Source organism: Bacillus rossius, chromosome 3 (genome assembly GCF_032445375.1).
Source record: "Bacillus rossius redtenbacheri isolate Brsri chromosome 3, Brsri_v3, whole genome shotgun sequence".
NCBI lineage: Eukaryota > Metazoa > Arthropoda > Insecta > Phasmatodea > Bacillidae > Bacillus > Bacillus rossius.
The window spans coordinates 49,372,132-49,392,815 of record NC_086332.1 but is presented as its reverse complement, the minus strand read 5'-3'; the positions used below and the strand labels follow the sequence as shown (position 1 = coordinate 49,392,815).

At 38.3% G+C, this 20,684-nt stretch overlaps 1 protein-coding gene across 2 annotated transcripts in view; it reads right to left on the bottom strand.

The window, feature by feature from the left end:
* Positions 1-1,791: 1,791 nt before the first annotated feature.
* LOC134530653 (uncharacterized) overlaps positions 1,792-20,684 on the bottom strand; it is a 114,595-nt gene continuing 95,702 nt past the window's right edge. For both annotated transcript variants that reach the window (XM_063365686.1, XM_063365687.1), the window contains 4 exons: positions 11,636-11,722; positions 8,202-8,281; positions 4,443-6,624; positions 1,792-2,123 (listed from right to left, as the gene is read on the bottom strand). In XM_063365686.1, coding sequence (XP_063221756.1) covers positions 2,052-2,123; positions 4,443-6,624; positions 8,202-8,281; positions 11,636-11,722 — 2,421 coding nt within the window. In that variant the 3' untranslated portion in view covers positions 1,792-2,051. The remainder of the gene's footprint in view (positions 2,124-4,442; positions 6,625-8,201; positions 8,282-11,635; positions 11,723-20,684) is intronic.

Genomic DNA, 20,684 nt, shown 5'->3' with positions numbered 1-20,684 from the left:
TATTAACCACCGACGTCCGACAAACACGTGTCGACAAACAAACGCACACCTACAGGTTATATCACCTATAGCACACAAATCCAACGAACATGGACGAACTGAAATATGAACACAATTCCACACGACTGCGCCATGTTTTACTTGAGATCATAGGTTTTAAGTTGTAGATAAGCAAGTGCATGTAGTTAGCACTTAATATTCTTTATTGTCCGTTCACCGTGGTACATATACAGGCGCCATAACCGGAACTGACATTCACCTGTTATCAGTGATGCCAACCATCACGAGCAAGGCAGATGTACAACAATTATGATGCAAGAAACTTGAGATAAAATATGCTGAAAAATAAATGAGAGCCCATATTACCTGCAATCATGACTTACTGAAGTCAGTGTTAAGAGATGCCCTTTCAAAATCTTAACAAACAGAAATATCCATTTCTACCAATATATTTACATTTCAATTAATAGTTTATCATTTATATACAAAAACTTGCAGGTTGAATCTAAAACATATGCTTTCCTGTATACTTTCCAAGTGTTATGAAAACCTGGATACTATTCTGATTCAGAATAAAACATGATAGTAGGTAATTTTTAACAAGTTAAAAATTTAGGGGTTTCCAGAATTGCAAATATTGTACAGCATAATATAACATGAGACTGTACTCACAAATAAAAACAATCATGGGCACCGTAAGCATTTTTTTGGGAATAATGGGGCGTGATGGCATGATTATTTTTTTTCCCCTCAATATTTGAAGCCTATAAACATCTCTTTTAAGGCATTTTTGTTTAAGTATAGCATATAGATAAAAAGTTACTTCCCTCAGATTCAGCTAAGAACCAAATATCTTCATAATTATTGTCATCTTGTCCTACATTTCAAAGAGTAGTACACATTTTGTTTGAACAAATAAAGGATTTCTAAAAGATATTTCTATGTGCAGGATGCAATTGACTTTCATGTGGCCTTTAATGGGAATAAAGCAGTTACGGAATGCCTTGGATAGAGAAAACAGGAGTTTTGTTTATTGAGAAGGCAATGTCAAAAATGTCCCCACTTTAAAAACAAATTGAGGTCTGCCCTTACTATATCCATATTTTATAATTAAAAACAGAAATTTATGTAAAACATGCAATCTGTAAAGTATGATACACCTGAATGTAATCTTATGATAAAAGATACCAACTTCTAACATGCTCTAACTATAAAAATAATCACGAATTAGCCAAACGGGAACTAATCCTAAATATAAATAATCAAGCTAAGGCTCAACGAGAAAAGTTTACTTCATCCGACTGAAATAGTGTATTATAGTATCCTGATCAGAAAAAATATATTTAGTACAAATTTTCCAAACAATAACTTCCTGTAGTCCTTTCTTGAGATAGACTTGCAATACACTTTATCGAGTCTTTCTTTAGGAACTCAGGCACCTGAGAGCACTGTAGCTTATTATTTTATTGACAAAACTATCAGCTTAAGTTGTTTTTCATTAAGCATACATTTTTTTGGCACGGTCAGCCCTCACCTTCCGTAAGCAGCATTATCAATATTAGCATTTATCATCATTTATACCACACATTTGGTCCATTTAATTATACTGAATTTTATGACTACATAAAGTATATTTCATGGGTTAATTATAGTAAAAAGGGTGGAGGGGGGAAGCGAAGAGGAGAAATTGAAACATTGATTACTGGGGGCATGGTTGTCCTTCCATCCCTCCCCCCTCATGGTTCACCATGGTTGTGGTGATTGTGTTACAAGTAAGAACTCAACAAAAAATACAACAAATATAAACTTTATATAGCTAATAATATACATACTACACATATAAAAGTAAAAAAAAAAATTTGGTGACGAATCCAATTTAAATTGGGGTATTGGGGTATTAGTTGTAACATCATTACACATTTCCACAGAAACTTTACAGTTTTTGCAAAGTTATGGAAAATAGCTTTTTTATCACTAACATTTTACATCATACTGATTTATTACAGATGACATGAATTATGCATTTGACAAACTGAAATTGATGTTTAATATCATTTCGATTTGTACGGATGGAAGTTTTTATTTCCCAAGATAGACTTCAACCTGGACAAAAACCGCACTCTCTGAAAAATAAAACACAAAAATTTAGATAAGTTAACAAACATAAAACATAAAATAGGTACTACTAATATCATTTTATTGTTCTCACCATTATATTTAGGCATAGATCCATTATTACATTATTAAACTGACGTTTTCAGGGCTACACCCTCCCTTAAGCTCGACAAGTCTCGCCGCTTCAGACCCCCTTCTCCACCCACCCTCACCCTCTGTCTCAAACAGTCTGCCACACGTGTGCGTGTGTGTGCGACGTGTTTTAAATGGCGTGCCACATACTCCCGCAAGAGGGCGCCGTAGCTGCAGTGCTCTGTTCTCTTATATTATTATTAATTAAATTGTAAACTTTTATTTTCATCCCAAAGGGTTTGTGTCACTGAAGATCAGCCGGGAGGATTTTGTTTTGTAATTTTTATACATAATTTTGAGTAACATAAAGAAAGCAAAGCACATTCCTGAGGTCGACCTGAGTCCACCCGAAACCAAACTTTATTTAATTATTAACTTTTAAATTACTGTATGTCCTTAAGTAATCTATCTGCAAGAAAGTATGCAATATTTTAAGTGTGTTTTGTGTGTTTAGTTTTTAATAATCTTAAAAACGTAATGGTAGTCTAATTCTGCGCGAAGGCGCCAGGTTGCCCTTGCAGAGTGTTCACTCCGCCAAGTCCTTCGGCATCACCGGCCGAGAGCAGACGCACCAGAAACCCGGGGACCTCACCGCTTGCATTCACTGATAAGTAGTTTCTGCTTGTGTTATTTAACTCACTAAAACCTTTTACATTTATCCTCGGGGCTACTCTCGGCTGGTGGGCCGTTTAAGTAATTGCATTTTCACTCTATACAAGATTTTAACCACATCTACGTAATTCTTTGTGTGGCCACATGTGTGAACCACACCTCACCATAACCGATTCATGCCTCGAGACATTTCTCAGTTTAAATCTTCATGTGTACGAGTGTGTGTAGATCCAAATAAACCAGGGCATGTACTTCAAATAGTGTTACTCTCTTCTTTGTGCCCATATGTACAGCACCTACTGCATGGCGGCATGTGGGACAACCCTAAGAACCCACTGCGTTCAGTAATAAAGCGTGACCACCACTGAGAGTGGACATAGTTTTGTTTTAAGTGCTTTAATATAAATTGGGTGTACGAGCCTCGCTACACACAGGTGACGTCATGACCCTGAGATGAGAGCTGCTGGGTCCACATGACCAGTATTCCATGTGGTGGAGCCCACAACATAACCATACATTTTGATTAAATTAGTATCAACCCCCCCGTGCGATAGCAAAACGTAACATTATACCCTGCACAAACATTTAAAAAATAAAATGGAAACAAAACAAATAATTAAAAAAAAATATTATTGACAATGATCTATGAAATATAACATTCTATTTATCATCTATATTTGCAGCATGTTATCGAAGCATGAATCTGTGCTCCTAATTAGTCATAGCCGACCATTTCGCAACAGAACACTCATTTTGTAAAGCCTTCACCTGACCCCTCCCCCCTCCATCAATGGTCAGGCAAGCCTATTGCCTGCTGTGTGCAGGGGTTGTTTTTAGAGTGTTTCTAAGAGAGCTACATGTTGGACATAGTGCATCACCATGTGTTGTTTGGATGTGTCCTGTTAGGTAATTTTACTTCAACATCCTCGGAGTACTGTGAGTGGTTAACACCCTGTTTGTGGACTGAATATTAGCACAATAATAATACTTTTCACACTAAGCTTAAATAACTTTTAAAATACTTAATCTTAGTATGAATCCCTACATTGCAATTTCATGACAGAAAGACAATAGAGAGAGTACAAAAAACAATCTTGCTAATCCTCATTTGTGGAACTGTGACATAGTTTCTGAAAATGCTCATCTAGTTCACCGGCAGTAAGTTACATCGACTTCACAATTTAAATACTACACACATCTGGGCTTGTAGCAGGCATAACTGCTTTGCCGCCATCCAGCACGGCCATTTTGGTGGTGGTTTGAGCACTGAGTCACTGACATCATGATTATGCCCACACCGAACTAGCATCACTGTGGCGAGACCTCAACAGTTGGCATGATGCCAAAAACAAAACACTTGCCAGTGCAGGCAAAGCAATCAAAAATATTTGGGCTGTCGTAATTCCATATCTACATTATTTAGTCTTACTTTACTTTTTCTACAATAACCTAGCAAGGTCTACGACTTATTTCTTGATGCATTCAATCCATTGTGACAGCTCATTTACTGAAGGAACACTGACTAATACTAAATTATTTACAAAAAAAATTAAATGTCTATGCAGTATGGAACATGTACGTACCTTGTTGAGAGTTTCCACTGTTGATATGTACCTGTTGCGATGTGATATGAGGTTAGACACAGTTGGTGGTACAGACACCACACTGTAATGGCTTGGTTGAGTGTACAATGAACTCCAGTTTCTGTTAGCGTACTCTATACCCTGTGACAATCCTTCAGCCCTTTGTTTGGGTATTACACAACTCGTGGTGGAAGTACTAGCTTGTGAAACTACTTTGTCAGCACATCCAGACTGTACCACAGGAGACACATTTTCCTGAACTATTTCTGTTGACAACTTATTATCACTTTCGCATAAGCTGCGAACAATTTCATTTTCAAAAACTTTTGATACAATATGATTCTTGGAGCTTTCAGATTTTATGTGAACAAACTTACTAGACAGTTGTTTGCAATGGACAATGTTATTTTTTCTATCAGCAGGGACTGTAGATTCTTCAGTGCTGTTCGATAAGCTCACATTATGTGCTGATTCATTCGTAATTGATGATTCAATGTTATTTGTAGCTCCCTGAGATAAGATAAGTGTATTTTCATCTGTAGCTAAACGTACCAACTTAGGCCAAGTTTTCATTTTATTCCCAACTGTACAAATCAACCTAGGCTTGGTATAATATTTTCCTTGAACATTTGATTGTGATTCTTTTGCAACACTGTGAGGTAAATTTTGTAAAGCCTCAACAGAAGCTTGCGAAATATTAGATGTGATATGTACCCTGTCCTGAACACAACACACATCCTGCTTGCTTTTTGCAGGTACTTGAGCAGATTCATGAGGACTAGGCTCTAATTTCTTAACTATTTTAGACAGTTTTGGAACTGTTCTAGCTGGAGTTTGTTTTTTTTTAGATGAAATCCTAATCACTTTCCTCTGAACCACCTGGGATAAGGTTTGTGCATTTTCAGAAGACACATTTTCGGATGTCCCTTGAGCACTTGCTTGAGTGGATTGAGAAGTCTTTTCAGTGAAAAATGGCACTGGTAATATTTTCATTGGAATTTTTATTTTCTTCTGAACACAGTCTGCTTTGCGAATTTCACTTCCAGGAAGCATACGTTCACTTTCAGATGATGTTCCTGCAAGTGTTACATTGTTCTTAACACATCTTGCATTTTCAGCTGAAATGTACACATTGAATTTTGATGTTGAGTTGAGCAATGATACATCACATTTATTGTCTGCCGGCATCATTTCTACACATTTAACACTACTCTCTTCGGGTTTTGGTAACAATCTTCTGAAACATGATACTTCACTTATGCTTGGAGTAAGATGTAGCAGGTCATTGTCATCTGTTTGAGTTTGATTTTTAACTGACTGAATACAGTGCAGGTGCTTGAGCATGTTCTTTTTTGTCTGTCGTAAAGTAGCATCTCCAGAGTCACCATCATCACAATCTACACCTTCACAAGAACTTGAACTACACAGAGCATCATTTTCCAAGTTATTCCTTTCATTATCTATAACTTTACAAGAACTTGAGCTACACAGAGCATCTCTAAGGGTCGACGCCATTGTGCTGTTCTGGTCACCCCCAGATTCACCCATAAATTTCGAGTTCTGATTATCAGTATTACAATAATAAGTAGATTTACTCTCAAGACTTCTGCTATCAGGATCACACAGTAAATGGTGACCAGGTCGTTTTACAGAATCACCTGACCTTAGAATTTTCTTGGTAGGACTGTAGTTTGCATTGTCAGGATTTTCACTTTCTATAGCATTTGATTCATCATCCAATATTTCGTGTTTTATGTTGTCAATTGAGAACTCTGAAAAATCAGAAATGCCTCTAAATGCTGAGCCACAACTGGGCCCAGTGAGGTGCGTTGTTGCTTGACCAAACAAGTCACTGCAAGCAACAAATTTATCTTCAGGTTCTTCTTTGACTGCAAAGTCATAAGTTATCGCACAAACATTACTATTCGATGCACATTCACTAGAATTTGCAACAATGCCATTTTTATTGACAAAATCATCACTTGTCAGAGAAAGAGGATCATTTTCTGGGTTGTCAGGCAAGTTGCATTCATTCACAAAGGTAGTTTTGACAAATTCTGCTGGGGAAAGATGTCTGCCGAAAGACTCCATTTCATCACCAGACTCACTGTCCCAGAACATTGGAGGACTAGGCGCACTCAAGGTATCAGGACTATGAACACTATCAGTATCACTGCCTGACCTAAAAACAGGAAACAATGTTATTTTTAATTATATATTTTATTCTTCTAAAAATAAGTTTAATTTTAAAGGAGAGATATTCATTACTTGGGCAAAATATAAACTTAATGTATTTGCCACCCTCAATATTATTACCTATGCACTGCCATCATCACACAGCATGGCTACCATGGAATTTTCATAAGGGCCTTGGACAACCAGTTCCTTTCCAATTTTTACTATGGGTTCAATTATAACTAGTACATAATATAAGGCTCAACATCGTTAACATTATTGCTAAAGTTGACAGTAAGATGGAACTGACCATTTAAAACTCTACAAAAGCAATCAATCTTCTTAACACATAAAGACCACACCAAAAGTGTCACATTCTTAATTAAAAGAACTCAAGAAAGTTAATTATTAAGAAACAAATCAAGAAATAACTACATATTGTATCTGTACAAAAAAACTAAGTCAATGAAGATAAATTATATGTATAATCATCATAACTATGAATTGGATTGTTCATGCTGAACATTCAGTAAAAAAATGGGCAAAGCAAGATGTTAAAAAACTAAATCAGTGAAACTAGTGTTTCACATAGTATATGAGTCCAATGTGCAAAAAACAATGCATACTCAAATACATTTAAGGATTATGGAAGTTAAACACATATAATTCTCTCGGTATGTAGCAACACAAAAAAAGACTACAGGGATCAAAATCAAATAACATTCTAAGCAAATGAAATATACTCACTGTATTCGGAACATTATTGAATTCTACCATTTTCATCAAGCTCTGTCTATGCTATTAATCTACCTGAATGAGTTTATATTATATACGCATGTAAATAACTTGACATTCAGATGAAAGGAGAAACATTAGGAAAGAGCGTATTTTGGTAGTTACCCTTGGATATAATCGTAGGCCTTAGAACTGTCGTGCACCCTGTACATCTTCCTACCCAGTGGGTCGCCACTGTGTCATACATATGCCCAAGACCGGGAACGAGAGACTATGTTACTAACTGCCAGGGAGGGTAACGATACTCACGAGTTGCTGTGAGCGCGCGCAGCAGTCAGTGGAATCCGAGCTCGCCTTACGGCCGCATGCACGTCAGACTTTCCTGACGCCTCGGTAAGGAATGAGGCACAACAAACTGTCATGCCCTAAGACGTCTATGCTCTCAGCGCCCCTGTGTGTGGCACCCAGGACAATGTCGTCGTCGTATCCGCGGCACGTCAATTTGACGCCCAGTGTATGTGCCTCGTTCATCACGGGGGCGTCAGGAAGGTCTGACGTGCGTATAGTTGGAAGACGAGCTCGGAATCTACTGGCTGCTGTGTGTGCTTGCTGCAACTCGTGAGTCATCCACGGGTATCATTACCTCACCTGGCGTCTGATAGCATAGGTGCTGTCCCTGGTCTTAGAGGTATCTATGACACAGTGGCGAACCACTGAGTAGGAAGTTGTAAAGAGTGCAAGACAGAATAATTGGAAGAGGCTTAATTTATCACATATCCGTTCTGCAAAATGTGCAAGTACAGACCACTCACACATGTAAAGGATTGTATGAAAGTGCACACATCTCACCTGGATAGTATTTCCTCCTTAATTTTGATATTTTCATCATAAGTTAAACTTCTACTGGAATTATATACACAACTTCCCATCTAAAACAGAAGAAATATTATTTTATTTTGTAACATTAGTTTTAATTATCTCTAGAGCAGGGGTTCCCAACGTTTTAGTAACTGTGTACCACTTGAGATTGTTTAAATGTTGGTGTACCACTAGGCCTACTTAAGCTATTAGTTTTAGATAATACGTAATATATATAAGCTAAGGTACTTTTTTTTAATTTAGGAAAAAATTAAATATATATTGCAAAATGGCACCTTTATTTATATATATTTATATATATTTATTTATAACTCTAAAAACCAACAATTATAAACATTCATTCAAACTGAGCAACATTAGGTATGTACAAAAAACTAATTTAGACAATTATTTCAAATTGAGTCAAAAAACCAAGATTCATAAACTTCAGCTATTTTTATTGGGAAACTTATTGCTGTTTGGCCATTATCAAATTTTGAATATCAGGGTCCATGGAACATAACTTGTATCGTAAGTACTTTTCAACTCTGTTCCTATGTTTATTTCTTAATGTTCCACCAACAACATTGTTACGTACCATTAGTGGAACACGTATCAGCGGTTGGGAAACCCTGCTCTAGAGGATAAAAGTTGTAACAGGTTGAACCACTGGCTAAGATATACTGTGTACATTTCAGGCAACAAACACTTGAAAATTCTCCAAAGTCTCAGAGAAGTAAATGATAAGAGTTCCAATTTCAGACAATGATTATGTGACACAATATTATTATCCCTTTCTTACGGAAATTAAAAGATTATATTGAAGTTTGATGACTTTTTCCCTTCATCAAACACTAAACATTGCCACCATTTCACAATAAGGAAACATTTACATGATGAGAACAAACTCAGAACAAACAGCTTCACTTGATCAAATAAAATAGTGTTATCGCATTGAATTTTTGTTGCTACTTTTTATGACGATACTTAAATAATAAAACATAATTATTCTTTAACATAGTATTTTAAAATTCGTGAAAGTAAGGGGTTGCACTGCTACAAAGTTATCAATTGCTATTGACCTAGAACTTTTCTCCACCCTCTGCATGTTTGCATTCAAACAGCATGCTACAAACCCCAAGGGTTGGCAACAGTGTCAGTGCAACATACTTCTTACATAAGTAGAGAATAAATATAATTGTGTTTTAAATGGTTAGCCACCCCAAGCTAAAGTTTAATTTACAGCAGACTCTTAAGTAATTCGGAGGAATGTATTCTTATCTAATACTTGTAACTTTATCACCAAAGGGTGATATCACCAATGGTAACCAAGAGGTCCTGACACATTACTTTTAATTTAAATTAATATTGTTTTGTGTACATAAGCAAGAGTTTGTGCTACTTCATGTAACATAGCTTAAATTTAGCGAGTATAGTTATGTGTTCTTTTTCCACCTATGGCACAATTTTAAATAGCTTAACAGTCAAAGTGTGGCGTGGTGACGCAGACTCAGTGTCTTCCAACGTACACTGACCGATGTGGGACATGCCGAGCACCCTAGGAAATTTAACTTTCTTTGGTCACAATGATGTAGAGCTGTAACGTAATTCATTTCACAATAAAACATGCTGTAGTCACAAGAAAATGACAATGTGAGAAATTATTTCACAGGAAAAGCTTGTGGTAAGATTTTCAAAAGTCCTTCTTGAGAATAAAAATACTGCAGTGTTTCACTGGTCCAGATATTACAGAGCAAACTGTCACTGGTACTTTAATTGAGAGTAAGTCTTAACATTTGCGAGCTGATATATTTTCAAGGAAATAATATAAATTATAATATCCCCTGTATAACAGTTTTACATGATATAACATATCAAATTACGGCAACATATTATGGTGATCTTTTATGTAACTATTCAGGGGTGGGTGCTTAGATTACTACAGAGTCAAAATAATACAGATTCCTCTATATCTGCTCAACATAGATGGTGATTGCCAAGCTGCTACAAAGATTTGAAATACATTCTACCAATAAACTAACAAGTAAAATTTCTTGGTAGGTACCTTATGTACATCATTAAAAGATACTACCTCTGAGTCATGATGTACTGTTTCTTCGTAGGTATCAATAAAGCCTAGAAAATTATTTATATATATTGATGTCTACCGGGCCTGTGCCCCAGAAGCCTGGTCAGCCTCCGCCACCTTTCCACTCACCCCCCGTCCCACTTCCCGTACTGGCAGCCGCTCCGTCACGAGTACGTAGTCGTGTGTTTGTGTTTGAATAGCGCGCCACGAACTACCTCATGAGGGCGCTGTAGCGGCAGTGCGACGTCCCCCTAAATTTGTAATAATTATATGATATAGCTTTTTATTTTTTCCCCATTCATTTGTCTCGCCACTGACGGGCGGGAGGGTTTTCGTTTTGTTTAGAATATAAGTTTTAGTATGTAAGTTAAAGACGTTGCCGGAAGGACCAAGGCAGACCCGAACACGAACAAAGTCAATATGTATTTAAATTTAAGTAATTAATAACTCTATGTTAAATAGTAATAGAGCCGTGGGAGAACGTGTCTTAATTTTAGGAGTGTTTTTGTATTTCTTTATGTAAGATTACAAGGCACTTAATCGGAAAGGTGTAATGGTAATCTGGCAAGACGGGAAGGCGCCATGTTGCTCCGAGGGAGCCCTTCGCTCGGTCAGTTCTACGCCGCCAACGACCGAGGTATGACGCTGCCTTCCGCACCCGGGGACTTCACTCTTTGTTCGCTGACCATTAATTCCGTTTTTTTGCTTAATTCCTTCAAATCTCTTTCACGTATCCCCGGGGCCTGCCTCGGTTGGGGGACTGTTTAACGTAATCATTTTTTAACTCTTAACGAGACTTTTAACATTCTAAGTAATTGCTTGTGCAGGCCACGTGCGTGGGCCTTATTCCTGTGTTTCGGGATGTGTGCCTGGGATCTTGGAGACGCACCTCGTGAGACCATGTATGGGAGTACGCGCACATATTAAATATCTTAATTATAATTGTCTTCTTGTATTTTTTTGCACCGACCATGTGGCGACCTATACCTCATGAGCAGGCGTGTGGGACGCCTGAGAGCCCACTATTACTTGTTCTAACATAAGCGTGCCCGACGCTGAGAGCGGGCCAGGTCTGAGTGTACTACAGGAGTTAACCGAGGGTCCAGTCTTGCCTCACACGGGCGACGTCACGCCCTGAGACGGATCTTAGCCGGGTCCACGTGTCCACGTGCCCTTCCACATGGTGGCGCCCATTACCAATCAACACCGTAGCGACCCTCTTGAAACCCGAACCGTGACTATATACATATATATATGCATACATACATGCATATACATACACACACACATACAAAAGAAAATATTAAGATATAAAAAATAATGTGCACATATTTACCTTTTCCTGTTTGACACTGACGAAAGTAAATCTCTTTTGACTTTTGCTGGGCAAAAATTTACTCTGTTTTTTTTCTACAGTTGATCTCTGAAGCAGAACAAAATCAAATAAATTGTTACTTACATTACCAATTCTGTCTAAAGATTTTTATGGAATTCATGGTTATAAACCTTTAAAAATAGACTATCCATTGTCTTTAATTTGACATTGGGTTTGCAAAGTATAATCATTTATGTGATATTAAGACCTGCAACTTTACATCGTCCCGGGCTGCACCCTTCTGAGCCTGATAGTTGGTCAATAGATTTGACGTGTTGCAGATAAAATCACAATTGCACTACCATGCCACCTATTAGAAAAAATGTTAACAGACATACACAATGGGCTAGTTTGTGATATGGAAATCTTTAAACAATAAAAACAGAGAACGTAAGATGTCTCTTTGCCTTATCGAAGAAGGAAATTGTGTTTTCTGTTTCAATGTCACTCCGAGTGTTAATCAACATTGAGACTTGGTGAAAAAATTAGCCATAAAAATGCTGATATTAAATTAGATTTAAAATTACTTAAATTTCATCTGTAATGGGACTCCTTTAAGAAAGAAAGAAATAGCTTTTAAATGAAACTTTTCGTTCTAAAGTTTGGTACATCATATAACAGCCGCTCACACAATCCTGAGTGCTGTCACGAGATCTTGCTAAACTAACCATTTGGTATATGCTATTTAGCTAAGCTCTTGTTTAATTAATTAAGTGAATTTTTTTAAAAATATATATTTGTCAATCTATATTATTTTAATAAATATTCATTAGCAGAGACTGTATTCTTTTTTTTTCAACAACTAAGCCCATCTGATCTGTATATTTATCACAAGTTACTTGTCATGTTAATACATGCCAATAGAGAATAAACATTAAAAATGTTATTTAAATTGATTATAAGAAAATTAAAATTGTTAGAAAATACAAACTTTGACATTAAAAAGCAGACATTAAAATCCTAAACAGGAAAAAGTGAATTCAAATCACAATGGCAAAAATTAGTGGTATGTTTTCATTTTTATTTTTTAGAAGAATTATATAAGCACAGTAAGTTTCACTTTCTGTACATAACTAACGTTTTCACGATATGGTTGGCTATTAGTATCAACTGCAGTTACATAACTAGTGACTGCAGATATGTAATATTATTTTCTTTAGGGAAAACAATGTTTTTACTTAAAATATAACAATTTAAACATACAGACCCACCAAGTGTAAAAAAAAAAAACTAAAACAAGGCCTGCAGAATATATTTTTAAAAAAATATTAAGATACCAACTTATAAGTCGGATGGTGTATATATGTATACCAAGGTGATTTTGTATGTATACGATGTTATAATGTTGTCAGTATTGGATGTATGAAACCTATGTTTTATTTTTTATGTGATTATGTTAGCCTCTGTGCTATTAACAACAACAATAAATTAAAAAAATCCAAATCAGCCACCAGTACCGTACCCAAATTAACTACAGCACAGGTACAGTAATTTAAATGTAAAACTGGCATGATATTCAAATTAATAAATCTAAAACTAATGAATGCATAATTTCCCAACAACTAATATATATATATATATCACAAGCTACGAAAATAAAATATGAATAATATGTATTTTCTTTAGCATAGGTAACCATAAATCATAATATTTTTAATTGTTTCAAAGGTTCTTATACTTTATAAGGACACAATTGAGATGTATCAACGTGAAATCTTTGCAGTGATACTACATCCTTGCACACGCAAAGTATAATATAGCTTTAGAAGAGAAAGTGTTATGTTTTTTTTGTGTGACTGGTGACACTGCTGACAATTGTGCAAACAGTTTTTATGGCACTATGAATGACATGTTTTTATGTGCTTTTCTTTAAGCTGTACTGTAGATTTTAATGAATGAAGTAGGTACCTATGTTCTGGTGTGTACCAAAATAAATAGTAAATGCTTATTGATTCACGCTAACCAATAAAATGTAACAAAAGAAATAAATACTAAGAAATAAAAATTATTTGCAAATATTTAAATTTTCTGGTCAAACATCAACAAACGATAATGTATAATGGTTTTAGATTTTCATAAATTGTGATTTTCACAATATTGCTCTTACAAGTGATGGATCACTGCCAGTAGTTTAGCATTATATGTTAGCACTTGTCATATTCATGGTTATTTTATATTCAAGTAAATTTTATACTTCATTCAGGTTTTATTCTTTAGGTTTTCATAAAATTCTAGGTCATCTAGATTTGAGTAAATATGAATATAGGAACTTAAAATGATTTCATTTCTAATTGTTAGCTGAAGACTTGATAGTCGGCAGCAAAAAAAAAAAAACTTCATGAAAAATATCATCAATATAAAATGATATACTGCAAACCTGTCATACAGTTTTAAGATAGGTATTATATTTTTGACCAAGGGTTGTGTTCCAACATTTAGTTATCAAAACATACTTCCAAGAAGTGGCAGAGTAAGTATCAATTGCTTTGCCACCTAAATATTATTTAATGAATCTAAATCAAATATAATTTACAAACCAAGGATTTCAAATATAAATTTTTTACCATATCTACCCAAGTAAATATAAGACAACTTTGAATATACAATGACCTTCACAATAAGTTTAGGTAGCCTACTTATAATACAATACGACATCAAATAATAACTAAAAAACATATTAAAAATTATATATACTCTGTCAAGTACAATACTATAATCTTAAAAACACACCTACCTCAAATATAAAACAAACATTAAATATCCTCAAATTACTTAAAGAAATAAAAATTTCATTTAAAAAATTTGTATGCAATAAAAATTAAAAAAATTGGTTGTCTGTAAAGTTGGTTTACGGACGATAGTTTAACGTGACAACGTCATAACAAAACATTATTAAATGATTGCATACTTTTATGAATAAAATTGAATCATTTTTTATTGAATTATCACTAATTTAAATGGATAAAAAGAAGGAGTGAAATGAAATCTACAATTTAATTGATACATTTACTTTTATTTGCACATATTAATTCAAATATGTTTATTACTTTAACAAACATATTATTTTACCTATAACTTTTATACATGTTTGCCATTTAACTTCTTCCAATCTGTGTTATTCTGTTAAGGATAGGACGAGATAGGAAAAGTAGGAAACGAATGGGAGTGTTTCAAGTTTAATGTGCCTCGAAAAAATCAAATTGATGGTTGTTCCAATCGAGTGGAAGAGAGATAGATGTGGCGCAAGCGTACAATGAGCATAATGGGACACAGCGTAATGGGACAATGCATAACGGGACACTTTTTTGTGCGTGCAGCCGGCGTTCATCGATTTATTAGACGTCACGTCAAAATCATAAACCTAAGCTTATATGTACAGCTAAATGTGATTTGGAATGGTGTACAAAGTATTGTTACGATAGCGCTTGGCTGCAGTGCTTGGCGTCGCCGCTCTCGTTCGGCCTGTCTGCGCCCCCTTCCACCCGCATCCTCTCCCTGGTATCTCGTGTCATACTATCTCGCGACATCCTGACCTTCGCAGCGCGCACCTGCCTCAGATCGAGTTACGTAAAAGAGGCCGCACTGCGGCATAAAAGGACTCAGACATGTTTATCGGCGCGTTTTGTGGGAACCCGATGGTTGTTGCGTTTATCGGCGTTCTTTGAGCAGCCGCCGCGTCCTTCTTCAGGACTCACGACGTGTTTCTGGGCATTTTGACGGCGAAGGTCGCGCAATATCTCGGAGACTTGCCCGATTGTTCTGGACGGGAACCCAAGGGCTATATAAGGAGGTGGGGCCGACCTTCGAGTCAGTCTGAGAGTCTGAGTGAGTTCGGAGTGTTCAGTCAGGAGTTCTCCCACGGCGGAGTTTCCGGGCGATAGTGCCGCGGTTGCGGCAGAGTGGCGAAGTCCTTGGATGAAGGTTCCAGGGCAGGGAGTGAGAGAGTTCAGTGGAGTCGGGAGTTTTCCCGCGGTGGAGATTCCGGGCGATAGAGTCGCGGGCGCGGCGGAGTCCCGAGCGAAGTTGCGAGCGAGGAGTCGAGCGGATCTTCGGCGAAGGGGAAATGTGTCGGCAGCGGCGGAGTGTGGCGACAGAGTTCCGCAGCGGAGATCCACGAGGGGTGCTGCGGCGAGAGTTGTGCCAGAGGTGCGGCTCAGCGAGGTGTGTGGAACGAGTGACTGGGGAATAGACCTTTCTTTACGTGTAATTAATTATTTGTAGAAGATTTTTTTTTGTAATTGACATAAGTAGTGGCAATAAATAAAACTGTGTAGTGTAATAAAATCTTTAATTGGGCTATCCTTTACGAACCCGCGGTAAATCGTAACATTTTGGTGTCAGAAGTGGGATAGCCGTAATTAATAGATTTAGGATTCAGTTACATTATTAGAATAAAAGTTGAGGATAGAATTTAGTTATTGAGAATATAGTTAGTGTTTAGAACTTTAGTGAATTTGAAACTTTCTAGAGTTAGTTTTAGTATACTGTAGTCAGTGTTAGTTTTGAATGTAATAGAGTTATTGTTAGTTTAATTAGAAGGTTCGGCTAGGTCATTTAAAATTAAGAAAAGTATTAGAAAAAAAATTATTTAGGTTGTTTAATTAGTAAATGCTTTAGAGAGATATGGCTGCTGAAGACTTAAGTGTAGAAGATATCAGGGAGATAAGGGTTGCCCTGGAAGAAATAAGAGCCATTTGGAGGAACTATACGAAAGAAATGGTGAATGACACGAGGGCATGGAGAACCAGTATGAAGAACTCTGCGAAAGAAGTGAAGAGTGCAAATAATGAGAGTAAGGACCATCATGAAGAAACGAAGAGTGAGTCAAATAATAGCCTAGAGGAGTGAAGAAGTGACAGGAGGAAATGAAGTGTCAGGATGAAATGAAGAATGGCCAGGAAGAAATGAAGAATGAAATGGAGACCGAAGTTAAGATAAGCCTAGAAGAGAAAAACAGCCAAGAGAAGAATGGCCAATAGAAAAACAGCAAAGAGAAGAACAGCGAACAGAAGACCGGCCAAGAGAAGAACAGTGATGAGAAGACCAGCCAAGAGGTGACCAGCCAAGAGGAGACCAGCCAAGAAGAGAACATCGAAGAGAAGAACAGCAAAGAGAAGAACAGCAAAGAGAAGAACAGCAAAGAGAAGAACAGCAAAGAGAAGAACAATGAAGAGAAGAACAGTGAAGCAAAGGACAGTGATGAGAAAAACATTCATGAGAAAATTAGCCAAGGAGAGGAGAACAGCCAGGACATGAAGATGATAGAAGAGTTGAAGTACAGCACAAATGTAGTAAAGATGAGTTACAAAGTGAGGAACACTGAACAAGAAGAAATGAAGATAAACGAAAGAGAGAGGGGAAAATGCCAAGAAGAGCCAAAGAAAAGCCGAGAAGAGATGTACATGAGTCAAGAAGAGATAGAGAAGCGCAAAGAAGAAACGAAGAAAGACCAAGAAGAACACAGGAAGACCAAGAAAAGGTGAAGAAGGACCAAGAACAGGGGAAGAAAGACCGAGAAGAGAAAATGAGAACACAAGGAGTCATGAAGAGGGTACATGGAGAAACTAAGTGCAGTCCAGGCGAGACTCAGATGAACCAAGAGGGCACGAGTAACCGAGAAGAGACGAAGAAGAGCCGGGAAGATTTGCTGTGCGAACAAGTAGCTGCGAGAGAAGAAATGGAGAGAAAAAGGGAAGAAACAAGGAAACTTTTGGAAGGCAATAAGCAATGCACTCAAGAGTATCGGGTCCGTCCAAGGCCACGGTCGGCCCGTCTCGGGCAGCTGGCTGAACAACATGGGGCATCTGCGATGCAGAATTGTCGCCGGGTGATAAGCTACATCTACTGCGAGAGAGGATTATGTGGTGAGACTGTACAGCCCGCGATGGAGGAAAGGCAGGAGGCCTAAACTTCGAGCAGCATGGGGACCTCCAGGAGGAGATGCATTAAATGTTCGGGACGAACAGGTTAAAGGAGGGGGCAATGTTACGATCGCGCTTGGCTGCAGTGCTTGGCGTCGCCGCGCTCGTTCGGCCTGTCTGCGCCCCCTTCCACCCGCATCCTCTCCCTGGTATCTCGTGTCATACTATCTCGCGACATCCTGACCTTCGCAGCGCGCACCTGCCTCAGATAGAGTTACGTAAAAGAGGCCGCACTGCGGCATAAAAGGACTCAGACATGTTTATCGGCGCGTTTTGTGGGAACCCGATGGTTGTTGCGTTTATCGGCGTTCTTTGAGCAGCCGCCACGTCCTTCGACAGGACTCACGACGCGTTTCTGGGCATTTTGACGGCTAAGGTCGCGCGATATCTCGGAGACATTCCCGATTGTTCTGGACGGGAATCCAAGGGCTATATAAGGGGGTGGGGCCGACCTTCGAGCCAGTCTGAGAGTCTGAGTGAGTTCGGAGTGTTCAGTCGGGAGTTCTCCCGCGGCGGAGTTTCCAGGCGATAGTGCCGCGGTTGCGGCAGAGTGGCGAAGTCCTTGGACGAAAGTTCCAGGACAGGGAGTGAGAGAGTTCAGTGGAGTCGGGAGTTTTCCCGCGGTGGAGTTTCCAGGCGATAGAGTCGCGGGCGCGGCGGAGTCCCGAGCGAAGTTGCGAGCGAGGAGTCGAGCGGATCCTCGGCGAAGGGGAAGTGCGTCGGCAGCGGCAGAGTGTGGCGACGGAGTCCCGCGGCGGAGACCCACGAGGAGTGCTGCGGCGAGATTTGCGCCAGAGGTGCGGCCCAGCGAGGTGTGTGGAACGAGTGACTGAGGAATAGACCTTTCTTTAAGTGTAATTAATTATTTGTAGAAGATTTTTTTGTAAGTGACATAAGTAGTGGCAATAAATAAAACTGTGTAGTGTAATAAAATCTTTAATTGGGCTATCCTTTATGAACCCGCGGTAAATCGTAACAGTATGTAACTACTACTAACATTTAAATAAATTAAAATGAACACATTTATAAAAGTATAATAAACAATTAGAACACTGAACAATATTAAACCTAGTAAAACACTAATTATTTCATATATTCTTAAAAAGAGATTCATGTATGTATAAATGACTACCTAGTGTCAACCTTTTTAGTAATATAAACACACAACAGTATGTTTTCATTATGCTGAATTTTTTAAATTTTTGACGTGACGTCTAATAAATCGATGAACCCCGGCTGCACGCACAAAAAAGTGTCCCGTTATGTACATTGTATCGTTGTGCTGTGTCCCGTTACACTCATTGTACGCTTGCGCCGCATCTATCTCTCTTCCACTCGATTGGAACAACCATCGATTTGACTTTTTCGAGGCACATTAAACTTGAAACACTCCCATTCGTTTCCTACTTTTCCTATCATCGTCCTATCCTTAACAGAATAACACAGATTGAAAGAAGTTAAATAGCAAACATGTATAAAAGGTATAGTTAAAATAATATGTTCGTTAAAGTAATAAACATATTTGAATTAATGAGTGCAAATAAAAGTAAATTTATCAATTAAATTGTAGATTTCATTTTACTCCTTTGTATCCATACAAAATAGTGATAATTCAATAAAAATGATTCAATTTTATTCATAAAAGTACGCAATCATTTCATCAATATTTTGTTATGACGTCACGTTAAACTATCGTCCGTAAACCGACTTTACAGACAACCAATTTTTTTTCAAGAACTAGGTCCTACATATAACACACAGAACTTTTAGGAAAATATGAACAATAAATTGACTGCTTATCAGCAATCAGTGGAATCATGGACAGTTCTTGTCGTATGCACACAGTGCCTTGATAGGTTTATATTTTTCCAACAGAACTGTAAAAGTATTAAATGTACAAAAGTGTTTTCACATAGCAAACTTTTAAATGCACTAGCAATGATATTTAACATGTATTGCATTGAATCTCAGATGTTCAAAATGATATGAAAGTTTATAGCCTCAACAATGTGCCAGCTGCATCTGCCATGAGACATGCTTCTGACATTCAATCAGCAAATGCTGCAATTGTTGTTTAAATGCTGGGCTTGCCGTCAACTGCTCCCATGAGGGCTGGATTGCCACCAGCACGAGCTCCCTAGAGCCATAGGGAAATGGATACACCATTTCAATGCAACTTGGAGATGTTTGAGGAGAAGCTACAATGACAGGCTGAGGCTACCCATCCCCTCACCAAGCATAATTGCCACCCACTCCCCCTTGACCTAATTAGGCCAACCTGTGGTTGACTCAAGGGAAACCCCATCCCACGAGAAGAGTATCACAAGGCACTTAACCAAGTCTATCACATCTCTAGGACCCCAGAGAGCCTATGGCCTGGCCAAAGTACACCCAACTTATACTATCTGTCCAAGCTATTGCCGGAGCTGTTTCGCTGCACACTGTGTCCGCCCCTTAACGGAATGGGGAATCCTCAGGAGCGACTTCTCCTCAGGACTCCCGCGATCAGTGCCACCAACTGTCAGAGCGTTTCGTCACCATGCTACCTAGGCCGGTAGAGAAAACCTCCACGGCAAATTCCAGTATCAGCAATGGTCGCCCCACATTACTGCCTAGATTTTCAATGCACTTACGGGCTTGTGCGGTCTGTTAGCCCGTAAGCTAGTAGGTATAGTAACTGGTACGGTCTGGAATGCAGGACACGCATAGGGAACTGGTCCCGTAGGGCCAGCCCCTCGAATACTCCACCGACTCTGGTGCCCCGGAGCTTACAGAATTCTTTCACGCACGGTTGTGTCCGTTTACACAGCAGAAGCCGCACCCAGACTAGCCATTTCGATTATGTCATTGGTTCTTTATGGTGAACCATGGTCTTTGGGATCCGACGGCCTGTTGCCCGGCAGTGCTGATCCCCCTAAGTAAAGTTTCCGAACCATCTTATGTAGCCTGCAAAGAGGGATTTTCCACCCACCAGATACCCCTTTAGAACATCTGAGGACGTCGAGGGACGACGACTCCCCGGCAGAGATCACTTTAGTACACACCCTTGGTACCACGAGGAGGTAGTGAGTTGCCTTAGTGTGGAGAGG